The 23567-nt window shown below is 44.1% G+C and overlaps 1 protein-coding gene across 4 annotated transcripts; it reads right to left on the bottom strand.

Annotated features, from left to right (window-relative positions):
* Positions 1 to 832: 832 nt before the first annotated feature.
* fam131ab (family with sequence similarity 131 member Ab) lies at positions 833 to 22910 on the bottom strand. 4 transcript variants are annotated; one of them, XM_082502271.1, is made up of 6 exons: positions 22331 to 22479; positions 21681 to 21731; positions 12180 to 12273; positions 11909 to 12091; positions 6729 to 6860; positions 833 to 5006 (listed from the first exon to the last, which is right to left on the bottom strand). In XM_082502271.1, exons 1-6 carry the CDS (start codon positions 22373 to 22375, stop codon positions 4348 to 4350), a joined length of 1164 nt encoding a protein of 387 aa, XP_082358397.1. In that variant the 5' UTR covers positions 22376 to 22479; the 3' UTR covers positions 833 to 4347. The 4 variants fall into 4 exon arrangements, with proteins under 4 accessions (XP_082358397.1, XP_082358399.1, XP_082358398.1 ...); XM_082502273.1 differs by lacking the exon at positions 21681 to 21731 and having other exon boundaries at positions 22428 to 22910; XM_082502272.1 differs by lacking the exon at positions 21681 to 21731.
* Between the last annotated feature and the right edge of the window lie 657 nt (positions 22911 to 23567).

Below are 23567 nucleotides of genomic sequence, written 5' to 3'. Positions count from 1 at the left end.
TATGTCATCACGTCAGGGAGCTAATTGCAACAGGGTTTATGTTGTGTGTCCAAAGTGAGCATCCAGGACTAAATGATGCTGACAGAGGATGTAAAGTAATAGTTCATTATCTAATAATAACCTTTAAACACTGTATGAAATCCTTGGAGAACATTGCATCACCATGCGATTAAAAAAGAACACACTTTTTTTTGTAAATAGCAATAACAATATTTTTATTAAGTTGAAATAATATCAGATGCAGCAAACAAAGTTGTTGTTTTTTTTTTTCAAATCCAATGTGGTAATATTCAAATAATTACATTCAGCCAAAACAGGAAGAAAGTATTAAAAAGAAGAGGGAGGAAAAAAGAAAGAGAGAGAGAGTTGATTTCAGTTCAGGAGGAGAGGTTGGGTTTGAGTGTTAGATGTGGGTGGATGTGGGTGGTGGTACATGCATCCCAGGTAGGATGTGGATGGGACAATACATTCATTTACAGTCATTTCCTCGTACCCTGTTAGCCCATAGTGCTGCGATGCCTCTCTCTGTTATATGGCTTTGCTCTCTGAACTCACACAAGCCTCCTCTCATTTCAGAGTGCACGCATCGCCATGTGCACCCAAACGCCCACCCCCGAGGATTTGTGGAACATTTTAATTAAAACAGCAGTGGCTAATGTGGGTTAAACATAGACCATCTCTGCCTGGGAAGATTCCACTCTCCGTGTTCCTGCAGCACTTTTCACGCTCTCTGTCTGTCTTGTGTTTGCAGCTCTCGTCCTGATATCCACAGGCGGGTGGGGCTGTGGCGCGGAGAGAAAGAGATCCGTCCCCAGGCCCTTCAGCTTTGCTCTAAAATGGTAAGTAGGTTATAAGGGGACAGGGGCACCAACGCCAACTGAATATTCATACACCCCCCCACCCCCCTCCCCTGCGTTGATACTGTCCAACAGATGTTTTGATGTCTTTTTATAGCGCTGGGTTCTCCCGTCACTATCACACACGTACACACAGAATCTGGAACACCTCTCTCTAATAAGTATCCAATGTCAGTGCTTGCCTGAAGCAACAAACGAAAACACACTGCCCAGAGACACACACACACACACACAAAGGAATATGTTTCATTGCAAAGACATCTGTCAGACTCAGAGACAGCAGGGTGGTCTTTTGTTAGTAGCCTACAAAATATTGTTCACTTCAAAACAGAGACCGTGGAAGTAAAAAAACTGTGAGGAGTTTTCTGGGACAGCCAACCTCGAAAGATGTCACTTAGAAAACGGGTGGTGGTGGTGGTGAGGAGAGGCAGTGGGGGGAGGGTAACGACAGAGTGAAGGGGAAAACGATAGACAGGAGAGACACGCATCTCCCGATCACCAGGCGGTTTTATAATCGCTAGCTAATTGCCTGTCGGCAAAGGTGGCACTCAGATGTCCTCTTAGTTACGTAATGAGACCCCTGTGGGGATGGATGGAGGGCGAGAGAGAGAATGGGGAGGGGGGGGAAGGGACAAAAGAAAGGTGGGAGAAGAGGAGACAGGAAATGACAGGACGGCTACAGCAGGATGGAAACGGGACACATTCATCAGGCTGTCTGTGTGCGTGTCAGTGGGAAATCTGCTATTTTTTACTTTTTATATGGACAAAACACTCCCAGGAGGACAGAAAAGATGAAGAAATCCAGAAAAATGCCACTTCTACACAGGAAAAGGTTAATGGCTGAAGTCTCTAATAATAAAACACACTTGTGTGGATCTGTGTGAGACAGAATAAGACAGCTGGGTGAATGAAAAATGCATCACCTTCAGTCTCACACACACACAGCCACACACAGATGGAAGGTGAGGACGCTCAGAGACACACAAACACAGTGGTGGACAAAGTGAGAAGATAAATAGAGGAAAAAAGGAGGGGGTTTCAGGGTGGGGCGTGGACAATGGCACACTCGCGTCACGACACCCAGACAAAAGCACAACCTCGCTTTGCCAGCATCGCCCAGCTTTTAATGTCAACCAAAAGGACAATGACGCAAATGGGCCGGCTGTAACCTCCAGCTACAGCAGGCGGACACAGAGGAGACGCAACAGGATCTTTGCTCTCGCCGTCCGACTCCAACTCAGGATTTTTACTCTGCTCTCACTCCTATTGTTTGTTTGTTTTTTTAGCAAAGGGGGGAAGGAGGCCAAGCTACGGCCTGAGTGACATCGTAGATTTGATTATGGCGATGATGATGAAACATGGGAGGTCAAATGAAAGGCACAGCTTCAATGGTTCCCCCTGAGTTGTCACAATCTTTTCAAATGCTCCTCCTCATATTCACATAGTTTTGATCAGAATTCAGACGATTTAGCTTTATCGCCACTTTTTGCTTAATTTTTTTTTCATTTTATGCACCTTTTGTTTTTTTTAATCTCCCACACTGGTAGAAGTCAAACCTCTGTCCAGCTCCCAGCTACACCAGACACTGTTTTAAAGGGAATTGCTGCATTGAAGGGATTTTGGAATGAATATACGGTGCAAGCTTAAAGTGCTTGCTGACATCTTACAATACAGACACACATACACACAATAACACACCCACACACCTGTGCAAAAACTTACAGAGTAGCACAGTGAGGCTTTTCTAAACAGTCGAACAAAATAAATTAAGGGATGTGGGGACTGATTCTGTGCTTTAATTATTTGTAGAAAATGAGTATGCGCACCGGGCTTTTTCTCACATACAAAGCACACACACACACGAGCAGGCGGAGGATGAGAGCTGAGCGGTGTGATGCGAGCGGGGGCGGGATGCATCGATGCTCTGGTCCGATGGGATTTCCTGAGTTGTATGAATGACAGTCCCTCTGGGAGAACCTCAACAGGACTCCTGACGTCACAATGGAGACAGGAGATTCTGCAACGTGTCACATAAACATGCCCTTTTGCCAAGCATCGTAGAAAAAGAAGAGAAAGTCGAGAATAAAAGGCAAAGCTTTCCGAGAGTCAGCATGAGAGAAGAGAGCGAAGAGCGTTTTTGGAAAGAAAAAAAGGAGGAAGGGAGGGAAAAAAAACAAGCTCTTCACGAGGATCATGACAAATGGCGATAACAAACTGTATCACAGTATCCTCTTTTGAAATAATTTTTTTTTGTTCACATTTGAATGTTTTTTTTGTTTGTTTGTTTCCCAGTAGACTATATCACACAGTGATAACAAAGAAAAGGAGAAATCTACAGCCACGTTAGCTTCGTGCAAAAACCACATACACTGGCACGCCGCATAGGCGAAGAGATCAAAGCAAGACAACGCATACAAAAATATAGAAAAATCTCCAATGCAACTTATCGCTTCACAGAGGAAAAAACAAAAAAACATATCTGTCTGTTTAAGACTGCGTGGCTTCCTGCTGAACACCCACAGCCACTTCAGGACTGCCAAAATTCTTGTGTTTTCCCTGCAGGAATCCACAGAATCACTCAAAATATCCAGAAGCCAAAGCTGATCATTATGGCGGATGCCCATCATAATGACGTTTGGAATAATATGAACAACGACTGTCTGAGTGATAGAAAACTAGTACAATAAAAACATATCATTTCTGTCATATCATCTGTGACAAATTTGTTTGTTTGTTAGTTTTTTTTTTAACTTTGTTATTTTAAAATACATACTATGTCCTGTCACTTTGAAGACATTCCCAGCATTTGCTCATAATTGGTAGTGACAGGGATAAATAGTTTGGCATACTCAGCAAGCCATGCCCAAAAAGGATGCTATTTAGTCTCTTGCAAAGGAGGGGGGTTTGGGGGGAGGGAGGAAGGGCAGGTCCCAGGATGCAATGTCAACCTGCCCTCCTGTGGGAGACGCTGAGGTGGGAGGGGGGAGATGGGCAGGGAGGGAGGGGGGTTATACAGAACAGCTGAGATTACAAATCGTGCTCAAGACCGGGTCAGCCCAATGATTTCAGCACTTGCAAAAAACATGCAAATAGTAAGTCAGAGTTTTGGACTCTCAGTCATTCTGTGTGCCTCGGAGCGGCGTCTGTTTGCTTCACAGGTACAGAACAGAGCCGAAAACTGTGAGCGTCATACCCACGAGTCGGTCGCTGGGCTGCTTCAGCAAGTCCAGCACACTCGCCGCTTTCACATTGATAAGAAAAAGGATTGTTTGGACGCCTTCAAAGGAAAACTGACGGGAGACGTGGGATGAGGACAAAGCAGTTATGAGGAAATGCTGCAAGTAAGGCAAAGACGGATGATTTAATCGGTCCAAGGACAGAAAAAAACCCAACATGCTCAGAGGGTGACATTTTTCAGATGCCATGAAGGGGGCGAGGGAGTCTTTCGGAGGGTGTGGAGGGATTCAACACTGAGGCGAGAAGAGAGGAGTCACTGGTTGTTTGGCTCTCCTGCCCTCTCTTCTTCCTCCTCCTCCTCTTCGTCCTCCTCATCCAGAGAAACGACACCAGAGGAGGCCACGTCGGACACCCTCCTGCGAGGGTCGTAGTCGGGCGGGTATTCCACCCTGTTGCGCTCCGCCTCCACCTGGCACACGGTGCTGTCATAGTCCTTGCAGGGGGTGTCATCATCCTCACCTGGTGACAGGTACGTGTCAGAATAAGACACTGAGTAGCAAGGCGAGTCCTGACCCCCACAGGGCCTGATGCCCCGCCCTACCACTCCCAGGCTTTGGAAGCCACAGTCTCCCCCGCCAGGCCCGCTCTGCCCCACCCTCTGAAGTCGGGCAAGGAGCAGCTCCTCCCGTCCATGCAGCGCTGACAGGATCTTTGCAGCAAGCTCTGCGGCGTTGCTGTGGGAGTGGGTGCCGCGGTGGCCTCCCAGGTCGCGCAGCAGCGGGTGCTGCTCATCCAGGCTGCAGAGGCTGGAGCACAGGGTGTCAGGAGAGCCTGCCGTAGGGGAGGGCTCTCCACTGCCACCTCCCTCTACACCTCCACCTCGACTCTCGCAACAGGGGCTTCGGAAGCCAAGGTGTTGGCAAAGCTGACTGTGGATCAGGTCCTTCAAGTAGGGAGGATAAGATGGCACATCTAGAGGGAATGACACAGACTGTAAGCATGAAGTCCTGAAGGAAGAAGAACAGCGATAAGATAACATTTTCAGTTGGTTTTTGTGACTGACTGCAGAATCAAATCAATTTTTTTCCTCATTTAAAGGAACCCTATGGAGACGTTTACCACTAGAGGCACTCTGGAGCTATTGTAGTTTTGTCATTTTGTCATTAATTTTTATTTGTGTCTTAATTTTTTGTGTTTCTTTGTTTTAAAATATCATGATGACATACCATTAACTCTAGATTGAGAGTACACACTAAAATGGCAATAACGGTGGTGTTACGTCCTCAGGGTATGTAATAAATAATATGATTATATTATATTATATTATATTATATTATATTATATTATATTATATTATATTATATTATATACTGAAACTAGAGGATAGAAGTAAAGTATTGATCTGTTTGTGCTAATATCGATCCAATACCAGTAGCAGCTTTAGTAACGATACTATCAATATTTGGCTCAATCCGCCCACTTCAACTAAATAAACTGCAACAAAAGTAACAAATAAATGCATAAATAAAATTAAAACGTTAAAACTAAGCACTGGGTATAATGGGATATAAACTGCTGCCCCGAGGTTTATTTTCTTGTCATTTATTCTAAATGCCACGCTCCCTGCCAACTTAAGTACTTTCAAAAACACAAGTTACAGTTTTGTATTAGACAACCAAAAACAGTTTATAATTTGATACATTTAAGCACTGCAACTTTTCAATGACAATCACAGTAAGCTTTACTATAATCTCAGAGTAGAAAAATAATGAAATGAAGTTTAATTAACTATGAATTTACTCTCTATTAATTATTGTTTTTTTTATAAAGTGTTACGAAACACACATGCATTTTACTGAACATGTATTTATCTCCATAGAGTGCCTTTTAAACAAACTCATGTTTCAGAGTTTACTGCTAAAAAGACACAGGAAGTTAAAACACCAGCATTCTCATGTTAGAAGCTACTCAATGCACAGAGTTTAAAAATGTTAAAAAGTTACTCTTTAAATAAAGCCATGCAATGTCCTGCAAATATTTTTAGTAGAAATACTAACATGGCATTATAAGGATGACAAAATGTGATTTGAGTGGAATCACTGTGGAAGCAGCGGAGGTCGGGATCTATGCAACAGTAAAATGAAGAAGTCGGTTTCACAGTGTCACAAACTCAGATCACGTTTCATGTAGAGCTGATTAATATCACAAACAGGTTTGCACATGTGGAGCTGTCTTCACTGAATGGTCTTTGCCCCGGGGTAAGAAAACATTGATGATCATATGAAGACATAGATGCAAGAATGAGGTGAACCTTATTAGCTGCAGTACGGGTTATTGGTGGTTCCGTGTAATCAAGATGAAAGCTGTGGTGAACACGAGCATGCACGTACACACTGCCTTGGTCAGATGCACTCTGTGTATTTATAACCTGCTCACACACCATCCTCACACAGACACTGTCTCTGCTGCAAAGGAAATGATATTAAACATGCAGGAGGGATATCAAATTGCACCAAGGAACCAAAAAAAATGTCTGGAGAGGATGAAAACTAGGGCACTGGGACAATGAAAGACACAGAGACAATGAAGGGGGGGAGTGAGGAAGAGGGTGTGTAACAGGGTATTAGGGAGGAAGGGCACAATATGAAGGAAGTAAATGTGATTTAGTGATTTAGTGTCTGTGTGGGTGCTTACCTGTGCTCTGTGTGGTGGGCTCATTCGCCGGCAGGTAGTCTTCATCATATGAGTCATCATTGGACTCGTCGCCATCCACGGAGGACCAGGCCCTCAGCTTAGCCTCTGCAATGGCAAACTGCTCCGCCACACCTGCAAACACACACGGACACGCATGAGCTACACATGCACACAAGCTATGACATGATTGGCATAGTAACAAGAAGGAGCAGCAAGGCAGTGAGCCTCCACGTCATGTAGCTGATTTTAATTGGCAGGTCTGACCGAGCAACAAAGCACACGGCGCAGAATAAGAAGGGACACAGACTGTTCTCCTTTTGCAGTAAATGCTGTTCGGCAGCCATTTAGCTCGTGTACTTCAAACAGATGTCACAGAGTGTGTGACAGTGTTGTTATGCAGGTTGCATTCCTTCCAGTGCCGAGGAGACAGTGAGTTGGAAGAAGCACAAAGATGAGAGTCTAGCACTGGCTAAATGTGTTTGCCTCTCATAATAGCAGGAAAGATCCATTATTGATCAGCACTGACATTTTTATTGAAATGACAATGATATCATTTCTTTATAAAATTAGAAAATATGACACGCATGTCATGATGCATTTAATGCATACTCATGATGGCAGACGGCTGTACATGTGTGTGTGTGTGTGTGTGTGTGTGTGTGTGTGTTTGAGTTTGTTGTTGATGTGACTCAGCAAGTGCCAGAACCAGTAAGCTATAAGAACCAAGTGACCAGTCACCAGTTATCATCATCAGAAGCTGACCAATCAGAAAGCCCTTTCTCTGTTTTCCTCATCATGTCTCTGCCCACTCTCATCATACCTTTCTTACAAATGTCTTTCTTGATAAAACACTCTATCCACTCGCCTGCTCATGACTACTGTTCGATTGTCTTTCATAGTGCATACCTGCCCCTCTCTTCTTATTAGAATTTCTGTCTCCTTCGTCTCCATCACCTCATGTCTCTCTGACTCTCTTTCTCCCTGCTCAATGCTCAGTATTCGTGCGTTGTCTCCCACAGAGAAAGATCGATGATCTCATTCATCTTTCACTGTAACTTGGCCCTGAGCGTCCTCACAAACACTGGCACATGTACCAGCAATAGAAATAGTGTGGGCTGCTCTTTACTTGTCCTTTCAAAGTCTTTTTATAATTCCTTTCAGCAAGCATTAAATACAAGCTACAATAATAAAAGAACTTTAATAAGAAAAGTAAACATTTAGTTCAGATCAATAAAAATAGTATTTCACAAAATATCTATAAGGTAAAAAATACCTTATATGTGTTTAACTAAAAACAAAAATATAAAGTAAAATGAACTATAAGAAAACAAACTATAAATAAGTTAAAGAAAATGAGTACAAAATTATATAAAATATTATTCATTATTTATTCATAATGAGAATTATTAAATGTTATAATTACATTTATTATTAATTATCTAATTAATTATAATTTGTCTTTTGAAAATCTGAATATAATTCAAGATGCTAAAGTAAATTGACAACAGGAAAGTAAAACAAATTATTAATTATTAAATGTAGTTTAAAAACTACAATTTACATTCATTTGTAGCAAAATAGTGTAATGGAGGGTACCACAGGGTAGCATTACAATAGGTGAAGCACTTTACAACGTAGCATAGCACTGGGTAACGTAGCACAGAGTAACATAACGTAACAAGGAACAATAGCATAGTGTAAAATAACATAGTATAGCGTAGCATAGCATAGCATAACGTGCAATGTGTAGCGTGATAAAGCATAACATAACGGAATATAGCATAACAAAGAATAATAGCATAGAGCATAGCGTACATAGTATAGTATAGCGTAACCTGACATAGCATAACCTTTCATAATGTAACTTCACCTCGTTGGCGTAATATAAATCTGGCCATGCAGCTACAGTGCTGGCAACAGAAACTGGTCTGGACTCACTGTAATGAACACATACATAGTTTGCCACATTCTTCAATGATATTATATGGGGCGATCGTGGCTCAAGAGTTGGGAGTTCACCTTGTAATCGGAAGGTTGCCGGTTCGAGCCCCGGCTTGGATAGTCTCGGTCGTTGTGTCCTTGGGCAAGACACTTCACCCGTTGCCTCAGAGGGCCCGGTGGCGCCAGTGTCCGGCAGCCTCGCCTCTGTCAGTGCGCCCCAGGGTGGCTGTGGCTACAATGTAGCTTGCCATCACCAGTGTGTGAATGTGTGTGTGAATGGTTGGATGACTGGATATGTAAAGCGCTTTGGGGTCCTTAGGGACTAGTAAGGCGCTATATAAATACAGGCCATTTACCATTTACCATATTCTAGGCACGTGTGAGTATGGAGATACTCTGCAGGATTACCTGCAAAGAATTCATGACTGTGTGCGTGTGTGTGTGTCTGAGCATGCTGGCAGAAGTCAGTCTATCGAAAGGACAACCCCAGCAGCTCTTTCAATTCTCAGCACGCCTCCTACACACATACACAGAAGTATATTCACAAACACCAGTGTGTTCTAGAGTAACTAGTTCAAATACGCACTAAGCCCACCAAATGCTCACTTAACACATTCGCACATGCCTGCTTAATGCATTAACACACTTGCTGACATTCACACAGTGTCTCCAGTCACCCACAGTAGCACCATAACAGACTACAAGGTGAAACTTGATAAACAAATAAAGAGAGTCAGCACAAGTGGCGGCTCCCTGAGATGAAGAGGAGTACAATGTGTAGTAATATCTCTCCAACAACTACCCCCACTGCTTCCAACTGTAATACAGAAACAAAGAAATGAATGAAATGATTTGAAGCTTTTATGTTTACATGCTGTTATCTACCGTTTAAAACAAAGCAAAAAAAACACTCTCTGGTATGTATTACAGTTAGCTGGCCAGGATCAACTAATACTATACAAATATAGTACTGTTTGAACTATATAAATAGTACAATATACAAAGAGTACAGGTTTAGTCCTGATAGTGTGTTGATCTTATGTATGGATATAATGCTTTTAGGTACCTCATCAATACACGTACACAAGACCATGAGATCACAAAGACAAGACGGATGAGTAAACAGTTAAAGAGGACAGAAAAAAAGAAGGCAGAACAGAGGAGGCACAGAAGAAAACCGCTCTGTTACGGTGCCACTAGCCGGGAGCAAAACCTTACTGTGCAAATTAACCTTGAGAGTCTGCATTGCAGGGAGCGAGCAAAAGAATAGAGGGAGAGTGGGCAGGAGGGGCAGGGTGAAAAAGATGGAAAAGAGGTAAGAGAAACAGAGGTCAGGGGGAGAAACGTTTAAAGAACGGACAGCAAATAGGATAAGAGAATAAATACAGGGGACAAGAGTGAGTGAAAGAGTAGGCAAAGATGAAGTGAGTCAGGGAAAGAAAGAGGAGACAGATGAGCTGTGGTGAGTGCGCTCTCTCTCAGAGGAACATGAGAGGAGGAGGAGAGTTAAAGACAACAAATGCTAACATGTGATCAGTGTCTGGATATCTTACCTGACCAATGACATTTGAGCCTCCTTGTATTTACACCTGGTATTAATGAGTGTTCTTGTTGTCTCAGTTTTGCCTGCTTTGTGATTACATCTCAATATTCAAATTAGGAAGGCAGGTGTGACTGGCTGTGGAAAAACAATCAGGCTGTTCCAGGAAAGCTCTACTTACCTACTCGACATAAGGAAAATAACATCTTAACCGCGGTTATGTCATTAGAGTTATCTCAGCTCGGGCTAAACTCACTCTGCATTACAAACAGCTAAAGTGCACAAAACTGTAAGCTCTTGTGTTTTGATTCAACTTTTGGAAGTCAGGGAATTTATCGCCACATTGCCCGTCTCATTATACAGCAGTGCTGTGCAGTACTGCAGCTCTTTGTTGTTCATCTGATACCAAGTAAATATGGGAGCAGCATTGACAATACCAATACAGATACAGATACTTTTAACCTATAAAGGCAGCTTATATAGCGGAGAGCAATGTGTCAGTATTTATGAGCTCAAGCTTCACTAATTTGCACATTTTAAACACATTTTAATGACCACTAAATCACTGTGATTTACTGCAATTACTGTGATTAGTACACAACAAAGTACACCTGTCATTTTATCATGCATTTTGAAAATTAGTTTTTTTGGAGACCTTGAATGTTTACATTGGGTCAACGTCTGTTGTTTAAATGTGCAATAGGCTATAAAATAAAATAGATGTGACAGTTTAACGCAATTTCAGTGAACTACAAATTGCACTTGGAGGACAGAAGCAAAGTATTAATACTAACGTGCTAGTCGTGATCTGACACCAATACTTGTGTTGGTATCAATACTATTGTTTTTCAGATCAATCCGCTCACATCCACTGTACAGTGTGGCTGATTTAATCCTGTTTGAGATCCAGCCACAAACCACTCTTCCTTCACGTGTTGCAATCAGCAATTGGTGCCGCAATGATATTATTAACGTACGTAACTCAGGCAAGAGATTAATAATAATAATAATAATAATGGATACTTTATTGATCCCCATGGGGAAATTACTTGTTTTTCTCTGCATTTGACCCATTCACTCAGTGAAGCAGTGGGCAGCCCACTAAGCAGGCGCCCGGGGAGCAGTGTGTAGGGACGGTACCTTGCTCAGGGGTACCTCAGGGTAGCCGTTAAGTGGATTCGAACCGCCGACCTTCCGATCATGGGGCGACCACTTTACCTACTGAGCTATCCCTGCCTTTCCCCGTGTTTACCTGATCACACTAACAGTGACGATGTTGTGTTTGACACAGCATTAGATGGAAGTGCTGGGGTGGAGGTGGGTTGCAAAAGCGCTTGCACAGGATGTAGGCTGAAGCAGCTTAAATAGCTGTGACATCTGAGTACTAACCAGCCATCAGCTGATTGGGGTTGATGTTTCTGTGAACAGGTCTTGTTTAATGCTAAATTGTACCTGCAGTGATTTATTGAAGTTCATGAGCATGCAAAACTGATATGCCGTAAATATAGTCATCATGAGTTTGCTGTTAAATTAGCCTACATTTACTCTTATTATGGTTTCTTGTGTAACTAATGCTTCATCATGACGTTTTCATATGCCCTCTTGCCTTAAGTCATTGTTTCAGTTTGTTACCAGTGCCTATGTAAAAAACACTCTCTATAACTTTTTATAATACATTATAAGAAACACAAAATCTTACCAGCAGCAAAGCGTGCCTCCTGCTCTCCTTCAGTGAGGTCAGAATAGGAGTTGAAGTCTGATTCCAGGGCCGCTGTAGTGTCTATAGGCTTGCACCAGCCTTTCCACTCTATTAGATGGGCTACTCTGCCCTGTGCCATGGCTGTAGGCTTCGTCACATGGTCCTTGACCACCTGGGAAATACCTATATGCCAAATATCAAGGATTAGACTGCAACATGACCTCGCAACGATCAGGTGTTTTCACCATGTACGATATCATGCAGCACTCACCATGCAGGGAGGATCGTGCTAACGCAGCAATCTCTTGAATAGTGAGAGCTCTTCTTGATTTTGGTAACATTTCAATGGTGTCGTCAACATTCACCTGAAACGGCAGAAAAGAAAAGAAAAGAAAAAAAATAAGAGTGAGTGAAAACTCATACAGTAGCTCAGCGTGAATGTGAGCCAGCTCTGAATACATCCTGCTATGAGTCACAGGAGAAAACACAGTGCTGCCTTTTGATAGAGAAGGAACTCCTGGATTCAGAGTACAGAGTACTACTACAAGCCTTTGTGAACTGAAGAATTTTCTCTTTACACACTTTAATCTGTGTTTTAATGAGTTGCACGCTGCACACCATCAATAATGTACAGCAGTTACTCCAAAGCTGGACTGTGCTTATGTTTAACCGACTTATGTAGCACGCAATAGCAAGTTAAATGTCCTATTTAAGCACTCTGGATGAGCATAGTGTTTGTTGAAGGGATGAAACAGAAGTTGCAGAAAAATACTTGATGCTTGGTCGCACTCACGTTAGCTTTAGTGGTTTTGCCTGCTGGCTAATTAGCAAACTAATAGTTCAGGTAACTGAGAAGATGCTTCTACAATGGAGGATTTAGCTATGCGGCTGCAAGAACGGAGATGGTTGAGGAAATGGAGCATTTCTATGTGTTTCACTCATATTTATTTACAGATTATCTCCAAACAGCTGTTACCCAAGTGAATCCCTCCAGTGGCATCAACTCTGTCAGGTAGATTTTTATTTTTTTTGACATAGTTAAAATTCTGTCTGTTTAAATGTGTGTGTGTGTGTGTGTGTGTGTGTGTGTGTGTGTGTGTGTGTGTGTGTGTGTGTGTAGACAGGTAATTTCCCCATAGAGAATTAAGAGAACCAGACTGAAGACAAAAGGATGGTCCCCTTCCTCCCTCCACCCCGTCCTCAGTCAAATCTGTCTGCTCTGTAAACTCAAACCACAGAGGGAGTATCGGGTGTTGACAAGTTCCTTTGTCTGCTAACTTTTTACAGCACGACCTGTACTCACGTGGGAGCACGTCAGCAGCAAGGGCTGCGTGCTGAGCTAATGCTCCCACGTTGTTACTTGATATGGGTCAACACACTTGGCTGACTGAGCAATTTGATGATTTCTTTTGTAAAAGGCTGAAGAGGATCTCAACAGGTACAGGTTGTCTCCAATCCCACTGTGACTCACAATGGAGCTGTCTGATGCTCTAGTTTCAATCATCTAAAGGAACAGCACTGGACTACTTGACCTACTATGAAAGCCATATTTCCCTTCCTTGTTGCAGTGAGTCACCAGTATGCAGGGTGCATCTGATGTGCAACGAACACTGGTGATGAAGTTAGCTCAACACAGGAGCTTCACCCTGACCTTGTCGTGTCAAGTCCACTTAACCGCAACAAAACAGCAGTCTGAATAAATGAACAACAAAACTATCTGTCAGAGGGGCGCTGTCACGGCAGAGGGGATCCCACACTCAAGACGTGCTAATCCTCCTGTGTTGCAGAGCTGCTCACAGATCGGAGGGAGGATAATCCGGAGGAGACGTGATACATGGCGTCAAGGAGCTCTAGAATAACATATGATGTTGGGCTTAAATTGGAAATCAGAAACGACCCACAGCTAAATATCTTATTTGCTTTCAAACAGCTGCTCTGAGAAAGTCTAACATGGGAGGATTTTATAAATCATTGGAGAAAATCCATCTCAAGAACTCATGTCTAACCCTGCCTCATGAATCTAAACTTCATTTCACAGCTTGTTTTTTTTCAGTGGAATATTCCATGATGATTTCAGGGGGATATCACTACCCCAACACGATGCGCTTTTTCTTATTCTGATAAAGAACACATGCTTTTGAAAAACATGGGTACAAGCTCTCTGCTTGAGCATGATCATGCTGACTGCCGACTCTGCTCCTCCACCGACTCTCTCCCTCCCTGCTCTCCCACTGCCCCACTGAACAGCAGAGTGAACACGAAGACATGAACCGTACTCAGAGCAGACAGGGTGCTCAAGACTGCTGTGCAGAATCTTTATTCAGTGCAACGTAGCACACATTTATATACCTCAGATATTTTAAATACGACTGACTGAGTTTTAATGTCAAAATCCTTCATTTTAAAGTTTCATGTCTGCAGGTCAGTGTACTGGCTACTATAAGAACAACAGTGCAAATACGCACGTACACACATCACATCAGAATCCATAAAACCTCATGGTCTACTGATTGCCAGCAGCAAAGAGGCTGCTCAGGTTCACCTTTGGCTTTTAAATCATTGGTTAAGTGCTGTCTGTGTGAGCCGTGGCCTGGAGACAGCACAGAGAAAAATGCAGCGGACTCATCAGAGCAACTTGCATTATCAGTGCCTCTTTAACTGCATCACCTGAAAGCCTGCACACTGAGATAAAAGCATACTGTGAGGTTTGATTCCTTTGTTTTTATTTAGTTTTTTCTTATTAAATTTTTTACAAAGATTGTCACTCCATTAAAAAAAAAAGTAGCCGTTGCCATACATATATCGAATAACTGCCACCAAAGTACATTTGCTAACACAATTTTTTTCAATCTATTTGAAATAATGGTGCCATCTGTGATTGTCTGATTTACCAGTGGAGAATCCTGTGCTCTTATTTTGAAAGTTCTGTTGCTGTTAAACCAGCTCTTCTTGTCCTGCTGGGCTTGTTATTGCGGTGGCCCTGGATATCTTTCAGCTCCTCCGTCAGGATCTGGGATTCCAACTCCACCATCTTGGACTGCAGTTTGTGAAAGGAGTTCTTCTTTGCCTGTGCTGAGAGCTGGAGGACCACTCTTACCAGAACCTGCAGCAGGTCTAAAAGTGGTTCACAGGGCAGAACTAGGGCTACCGCTGACAGCTGCAGTACAAGATGGTGGAATTGAACCCATTATCTGTCACAAAATACTTGGGAATTCAATTTTTTGCAGAGGAGAGCCTTACAAATGGTATTGTTTATTCACCACAAATAGAATCTAAATCTGTGGGGAAACACTGGAATGTGCTGCATTTGCTATTGTACCTGTGATTAAGAACCTAAAGTGGATTATTAGGCTTACCTGTTTCACTGGTCTGCAGTGACACAGCCACAGAATAACATAAAACAATGCCCCAGGTTTTCCAATAAGCCTGGCAGAGAAGCATTTTACAGCCATAGCTTCTGTTTTATGGGCTAATTGAGGTCACGTCACAGCAGAAATCTAACTTGTACCATTGTACTGGCCAACTGAGTCAATTACCCTGTTCTTGTTTACCAAATGTCAACCCCTTCTTCTGCCACCCATACATGACAAAAAAAAGTTGAGAATTCAAGCCCTCAGAGCTGTTAGTGGAACAGAGCGCTGTGGCTTCTGCTTCCACTTGTGGAAAAGAACCTGAATATTTTGACACGCCACGTTTCTACCGTCTTCCTCTTTTCTCACCCTCTCTCTGTCTGTTAACTTTTCCACAATGGGAACATTTCTATGGCAACCAGTCACCGTGGAACAATTCCTCCCGGCGTGTCTGCGTGCGTGATTCACCAATGATGTCACACACTCAGAACACCAACCGACAGCCAGATTAGAGACTCTCACACTTGGCGTCCTGCTTTCTTTTTACAGTAGACGCTGTAGCATTAAATAGAAATGTAGGATGCTGAAGCAGGGTCCGTTAAATGTGAAGCATTAGAGCACTTCCTCTGTAATATAGATGTGTTGAGCTCAGCAGTCCAGCCAAGCTGTCTCTCACAGTCTCCAATGTTCAATATCAGGCCTGCCCATGAAGAGCGAGAGGCTGCATTTCGTAATGGATCACTTAGATGCCGCTAATCAGTGCCTGGCTGGCTCTATGCGACACATCTTATTCACACCCAGATGGTATCCACTGACAAAACTGGGCAAGGTGGATTCATCATCACTCTTGTCATCTCTCAGCCAATTATGAGCCTGCTAACTCTCACTGCTGTTGCATTAAGTAGCTTGCTGTAGCTGAACCCCTTCTTCGTTCCTTATAGGAATCTTTTAAATAGGTCAAAGCATCGGGGTCACATAGATTAGTAGATTCACATTCAAGATGATATTTGCAAAACTTCTCAGAGAGAGCCGCTGGACTCACCCAAATTCCACTTACCTCCTTTTTTTAAAATATATGCCTGCCACACAAGGGCATCCCCCAAGGCTTTTTAGTTCTGCGAGAGAGCATGTCAAGCCGTGAGTCCACCTGTATTTTCAATTGTCAGATCAGAAATACAGATTAAAATGTGCAAATGTGTTCATCTTGGCTTGGGAATTCGAATGAACATCCAGGCAGATGCTCCAGTTGGGCATATGCGGAGCAACAGCGCTCTTAGTGTACTAGCTCTCGTGTGCAGAGTGAGGGACCTTGCACGTCACTGAGATTTCATTTAAAATTCCTCATTTGAAAGAAGTAGCCACTAATTACCCTGAATGGCTTGTAAAATCAGTTGAAAACCAGCTGGTTAGTATCAGCAACAGCTAAAAAGGAGAAAAGAAGCCCAGGTTGAAATGCACATTACAGACTTGGGTGGCTTGATTAATAAGGTAATTATCAGAGCAGGAAAGGTTGAGGAAATCATTTTCCGCTTCATGTGGGGAGATGCAGCCATATCTGATAGTTGCTTCTGCAGGTTATAATCCACCAGTTTACTTAAAACGTGGCCCAGACCATACGTGTTCAGCCACAATTGTGCTGCCAGAGGTGAGCCTTTTAAGGCAGAAGATAAAAGAATAACACGTGAACTTTTGCAGCAGCCTGCCCTTTCACCCTGTTAACAATCTGCATCAGATAACATGACTGCCTGTTAGAACAGAAATAACAAATCAGCGCGAGAAGAGAGGAGATTACTGAAATACTTAATGTCAAATATACCACCGCTACATCTTGCATGACTACATCCAAAGTAAATACAGGACCAGTACTGCTGATAGCAACACTGATACTGATAGCTTTAGTTTATGAAAGCAGCATATATAGGGGGAACAGTGTGACATTATTTATGAGATGAATCATCATTAATTTGCAAATTCCGAACACATTTTAACGACCGCTAAATCACTGTGATTGTGATTACTTTCCATAATAATAAATTAACAAGACAACTTTCAGCTTTCAGTGTATTTTGAAACTGGATTTTTGGAGACCTGGAGAGTAATGTGCCATCTCTACAGCCCTTTGGGGTTGTTTAAATGTAATATAGGCGAAATGACAGTAAACACAAAAAGATACAGTGCACGTCTGAGGTATATTTTTCCATTTCAGTCCTACTTTGTTAGTATCAGTCTGATACCAATGCCAGTACTGGTATCAATACTGTGGATATTTGGACAAATTAGGGTGAGATCCTGCTTCTGTGCACACTAGTTCACTGTTATGATTCACTGGCAGACTTGAGCCATTGTTTCTTACACCTGTGAAAATGGTCTATAATAATCTTATTATTGTCAATGCAGAACCACTTTCCAAAAGAAATTAAGGTGCCGATAAAAGCTTTTGAATCTAATTAAACACATAGGCTACATGTCCATTTTGTAGAGTAGGCCTGGTCTCTTTAAACGGCGCTGCACCCTGCTGCTACTACATTTAATGTGACATTGTCTTCATTTGAATCGCCATTAGTGCCCATTAGAAAGCACTCAGAACTGTGTTTAAATGTCTAACGTGAACTCTAGCCGAGCTATCCAACAGAAGACACTGCACGGGGTCGTTATGTCACAAAAAACTATTTTTTTCTATGATAAAGAGAGAATTAAGGGCACCTCGCTGAAGTCCAGTGCGCCCAAAGGTGCTGTCAGTATCAGCCTGCGCGCCAAGGAGGTCCGCGTGCTCCCCAGGAGCGCTAGGTCAGACAGGGAGCTTGCCGCGCTCCAGTCCACGCGCAACGAACCGTCAACCGCCACTGTCAGGAGGAAGAGAGCCACGTGAGGATTATATCAAATGAACATGTCAGAAAACAACTCCACGCCGCATTCTTGCTCCGTAAAGCGTTGAATAGCGACATAAATAATAAGCAAAAATGTGACACTATGACAAAGGCCACAGTAACGTGGCAATAAAGTGTAATTAATGATTCGTAACGTGCTTTTTTTGTCTTCTTAGTGCACTGGAGTTTTAAGGCTTAAGCTAACCTTGTGTGTTTCAAAGTTTCAGTCACCATGCCAACGTCATGCCTCCAGAGGGACCACAGGTCGGGCGCTCAGGGGTGATGACCGTATAAGGTAATGTGGTGTTCGCGTCTCACTAACTTTGCTTTTGTTTGTTTTATCGGAAAAAAATTTAAACACCGAATTTCCCTTTAACTACCAAATTCCTAAACACGCTGCAGTAAATACAATAAAATAAAATTGAAATAACGACCAGTTTTAAAAAGTAATAACAATAAACCCGAATGTTAAATAGTACAAATTTAAATTGAGGCCTTAAAGGCGTATTTACTGTAAGTGCTTTCCTCCTTATGTAATGTATACAAGTGTTGGGCTTCTTTATTGCAGCGCATTCTGAGGCTATAGTAAGATAACAAGAGGCGGGCGGTGCATACATTTCCATGCACTTAAAGCCATGCTATGCCATGCACACGTACGGTTCTGGCGGCAGCTCGGGCCTGTTAGATGTTTCATAAAGTCGGGTCTACTTTTTCGGATGAACTGAAGCAGAGAACATAAAAAATGAAATTGATCAAATTAAAAACTAAAAAAGCAGGAACCAAGGAGCGTGTCTTCTCGTTTGTTTTGTTTCGCTTTTAAAACATATTTTTTTACGTCAGCCGGCTACGTCACGAACAAACAGAGGCAAGGCTCCGACTACGTGAAGGGCAAATGTCACCAAGCAACCTTCTGGTTGCAAACGTCACGGAACCGCCCGCAGACACGTGACTGTCCGCTTGATTGGGCGCGTTTAACCTTTCCATCATCTTCCCCTCTCCGTGACCTCACAGACAGAGTGTGTGTATGGGGGGAGGGGGGGGGGGGGGGGGGGGGCATGTAGGACCAAAGGTGCTCGTGTGCACGCGGCGCTGCGGAACATTTCAGCACCAGGACAGCTCCCCCCAACTTTGCATCGCTCAGCGTCTGCGTCCACGTGCACGCCCCCAGCCCACTCCAATCTCTCCAAATCAGTTCTGCACAAACGCGATTAGGAGGCGGGCCTTTAAATGTCAGTGCCCAGCTCATCTTTCCGACCCTTCGCTGCAGGGGAGGCGTTTCTAGTTACTGCCCGTGAAAAGAACAACTCGCTCGATTAGTCGCCAGCGCCCATCTCAAATATTGAATCCGATATCAGTCACCGGACTTCAGCAGTTTAGCGCCCCGAGCTCATGTTGCCCACCTGCTGAATTCAATATGCGCTGTTTAATTGGGTGTGATGAGATCGGATGCCCGATCGGGGGGAGGAGGGTGGGGGTGTATTGTATCGCTGAATCTAGGCCATCTTTAGTCGATGCGAGTATTGTTCAGAGGAGTGGAAGATGCGCACGTGCGTGTGTTCTGTGTAGTTTTCAATTGAGTTCCAATTTGAGCCTGCGTGGAAAGCTGTGCACCCTCACTCTTTTGCATTTGACATACACATGACAGCAACGAATCACCGGAAAGCCGCTCGGCGCCTGAAACCGAGCCCCGCACGCTGAGATGTTTGTTGATCAGCTTTGCTGGCCTTTAAACCCGCACGGTTGGTTTGAGCGACATTGCACAGACACTCACAAATGCGTTTTGCTTTCAAGCTTGCATTGGGCACGTCGCGCGTGTCAGATCAAGGCTGCGGTTTAAGTCGTGGCTGTGGATCAGAAATGCATGGAAGAAAAAACAGATCCACAGACACTGGTGATAAGGACGTTTACGGTCTAAAGTTTTTGGACCACTTAAAGCCCATGCGCACTTCTTACCTTACATTTATACTGCGAGACAGCCTTTTCTCTAACAATACAGCCTCAGGTATCAGTAGATTTCTATTAGAGTTTTAAAATACCACAGATAATAAAGTAACTAAAGCTTTAAATTAATGATGTAAACAGACTAACATATAAATACATGTAACTCACATTAACACTGTACGTGACTGTACCACGTTACATTCCACCACTGGAAGCACTAGTCCTCTCAGTGCTTCCGTGAAGTGGGCACTGGAAGATTAAGAGCATTTCGGCCTTTAGAAGCTCACGTTTGGAGCACGGCCATGACTGCGGGTAAGGTGGATGGGACTGGGGTCTGAATGAAAGGAAAGAGCACAGGTGGTGTAGGTTAGGGTGAAGAATAAGACTAAAAACATGTGGCGCATTTCTTATGAGGGGGGCTCACCGTTCTCCTCCGCGTGGGCCTAATTTGCTCTTTTTTAATCTTAATTAATCTTCTTCCCTTGACTGTGATCTATCTAAAAGGCAGCCTCAAGCAGTGTCTCCTCTCCCCCGTCACAGCAAACGAGCGCTGCAGTCTCGGCTTTTATTTGTATTTATCTGTTAATTGTGCTCCTAGGTCTCTGCTCGCACTCGGTCTCCTTCCTTCTCCTTCTCTCTCTCCCTCTCTTCCACCGTACTTTCCGTTGTCGTGGAAACTGTAGAAAGAGAGACCTCGACCGTGCATCTTTCCCTCTCTTTCTCTTCGCCTCTCTGGTGTCTTCGGGCTCTCTGACAGACTTATGAGCCCATCAACACAATTAGGTCAAGACCGGTGTGATGTCACACACGTTTATCCACAGTGTGAATGTGAGATGTGAGAGGCAAACAGGTGGCTGCTGCCTTAGCTGCACTCTTTGCTGGATGTGCGGGAACACCGTGTGCACGTAGGCGGCAGACCTGTGTGAGGGGTAATGGGACCGGAGAGGGGTCGGGGGGGGCATGTCATGTCAGTACGCACTCCGCGACAAGTAGACAAGGGGACATCAAATGACGGGGGGGTGACCATTTCCACTGCTAATCATCTGAGTGCAGCAGATGAAAGAAAGCGGGGTTTAAACGGCTTTTTGTAACATCTGAATCACGAGGAGGAAAAACAACCACCGCGTCTGTTTACGTGTGGAGAATCGAGATCGATCAAGAATCGATGGTTGGATAGGTGGTGGGTTCGGATTTAAATTAATGGCTACAGAGTGGGAAACCCAGTTGGATAAATACACAAAGGTGGTGGCGGGCTGGAGGGCATCAGAGGTCGGGGGCACAGAGAACCGGGGGGCCCTGGGCAGCATTTAGCCGCCAGGCGAGCGGATGGGAGACACTTGCGGCAAAGGTGTAAACAAGCGTGAGAGCAGAATAGATGTGGAGGAAACAGGGAGCTTGTTTCTTGGCAACAAGCAAATGACCCGCCGCTGCATATGTGCCCCAAGATGGACTGATCCTGAGTTCCTTTCTTTCTTTAGAGAGAAATTTTGACTTTAATACCAAGAAGAAAATCACCCTGATTCCAGTAAACAAGCTGCCTTTTAAATCAAGAATTTTTCTTCAAGGTGGCGTGTGCGATCGCATGTATTCAAGAGAAAAGAAAAGCCATCCTACCTTACAACTGAACTGGCTCAGCGCGGTCAGAACCATCTTGTCCAGATGAGACTTTGGATCAGAGGAAATTAAAGTTAAATTAAAAAGAAACGCCGTTTCTTCCTCGATGGTGTCAAGAGCACCTCTGCTTGTCTTCTCTATCTCTGACTGGCGTGCTCACCCAAAAGCTTCTTGCAACTCTCGTAGCATCGCGATGTTTAGGCTGCAGATTCTAGCCCCCCACCCCCCATCCAAAACACGCACACACACACACACACACACACACACACACACACACACACACACACACACACACACACACACACACACACACACACAGAAACGCAGTCCTGCGCTCACACGCGCCATTAACCTCTGATAGAGTTGAAATTCCAGCCATGTAAAGCGCTCTGTGTGCACACTGAAGCTCCTTTACTGGCGTGCATATGACTCAGCAGCAATATTATATGCCTCCGCGACTCGGGCACAGCATGCTGTGCGTATACAAGCACCGCACCGGTCGGAAATTCGCTCTGTACCTGCGAGAGGCTGCAGCAAAAACATAAGCGTAAGAAAAAACAAATAAAAATAATAAGCAGGCTTCATTCAGCGTGCTTTCTTTTTCTCTTTCTTTGTTTTTTGAATGAAAGCAAATTCAAAATCTTTCTTACCAACTGGCGCTTTGGAGCTGATACAGCCCATATTTGCAGCTTCATGTAGAACCGCAAGCTATTACATGTGTTCCCCCCTAACAGTCGCGGAGCGTACCTCACTTATCTCTGACTCTCCTCCTTCGGAGGCTCCGCTGGGTTCCGGTACGAGGCGGCAGCGCACTGCTGTGCTCACACCGCTGCAGCGACGCCGAGGGCGGGGGGGAGTCCGGCCATCACTTCCTCTCCCTGCTTTCACTTTCTTCTGTTTTTAACCTGCTTCAAATCCACACACATAAAGTCTTTGTGCAGCTTTGCTGTTGCTTTCTTCTTTTCCTTCTTCTTCTTCTTCTTCTTCTTCTTTATCACTTGAGTCTCTTAGACGAGCTCTACGTCACCTGTCGCAGGGTCGGGTCCTGAGGTTCAGCACCACAGAGGGCGGACAGCGCTCTGTCTGGGGGCAGCGGCATGGGTTTCAGTCCCAGCCCGGCAGCTGTGAGGGTCGAGTTCTCTCGGCTCGGTCACTGCCACGCCACGCTGTCAAAACAGATTCCCGCGCGTCACAGAACGAACCTTGGGAGGCACACACATTGATAGAAAAATCCCACGCTCGGCCGCTTATATACGGCCAAATCTGAGTTTCCGCCTTCGAAGTAGAAGCGGAATGAGACGTGATTGGCTGGTGTCACCTTACATGCCAGCCAACATGAGGGAGGAAGAGAGGGAGGAGTTAGCAGCGCGCACACAGGAGGAGGAAGGTGTCAGATGAGGATTTCATGTCTCGTCGTCTGTGGAAGAAGCACGATGGCAAATCTGGAACGTGTTGCATATGTCATCAGGTCTAAATAGGGAACGCGCACAGTGTGAAGCCTGGCGCAGGTTGTGATGTTACGAGAGCGACAAAAACCCACTTTTCCACCGACAGTCGTGGGGTTGGAAAGGTCGCGTTGGGTCTGTATGACCACAGACTGCATGTTGGTGTAGCAATGCAAACGTCCAATAACAGTAGCTATTTAAAAAAAAAAAGCATGCAAGCAAATGGACAACTTTCCCGCACAGTCTGGCACGTTTCCGAACATCAGACCCACTTTCCTATACGCACAGCGCGCAGTGGTCCAGCTGCAGGCTCTCTGTGACCTCCAGCTTCACGCATCCAAATATAGGCAAGATGTCAAAGAAAGAAAAAAGCCTGACATTTGTGCTCGTGCATCCTCAATCCCAGTTACCCGTTATAGAATCGTGCATGGGCAGAGAGAGT

The sequence above is a fragment of the Aulonocara stuartgranti genome (assembly GCF_965226115.1).
Source record: "Aulonocara stuartgranti genome assembly, chromosome: 14".
NCBI lineage: Eukaryota > Metazoa > Chordata > Actinopteri > Cichliformes > Cichlidae > Aulonocara > Aulonocara stuartgranti.
The sequence above is the reverse complement of the archived record's forward strand: the minus strand, read 5'-3'. Positions and strand labels throughout refer to the sequence as shown.

Bases quoted from the DNA above. Each gene is read 5' to 3' on its own strand.
- fam131ab (XM_082502271.1), bottom strand. From the start codon at position 22,375: ATGAAGCTGCAAATATGGGCTGTATCAGCTCCAAAGCGCCAGTTG. The intron at 12,274-21,680 runs GTAGGATGGCTT...CTGCCGTTTCAG, and splicing joins TGAGCCAGTTCAGTTGTAAG to GTGAATGTTGACGACACCAT. The intron at 12,092-12,179 runs GTGAGTGCTGCA...TTTGGCATATAG, and splicing joins AGCACGATCCTCCCTGCATG to GTATTTCCCAGGTGGTCAAG.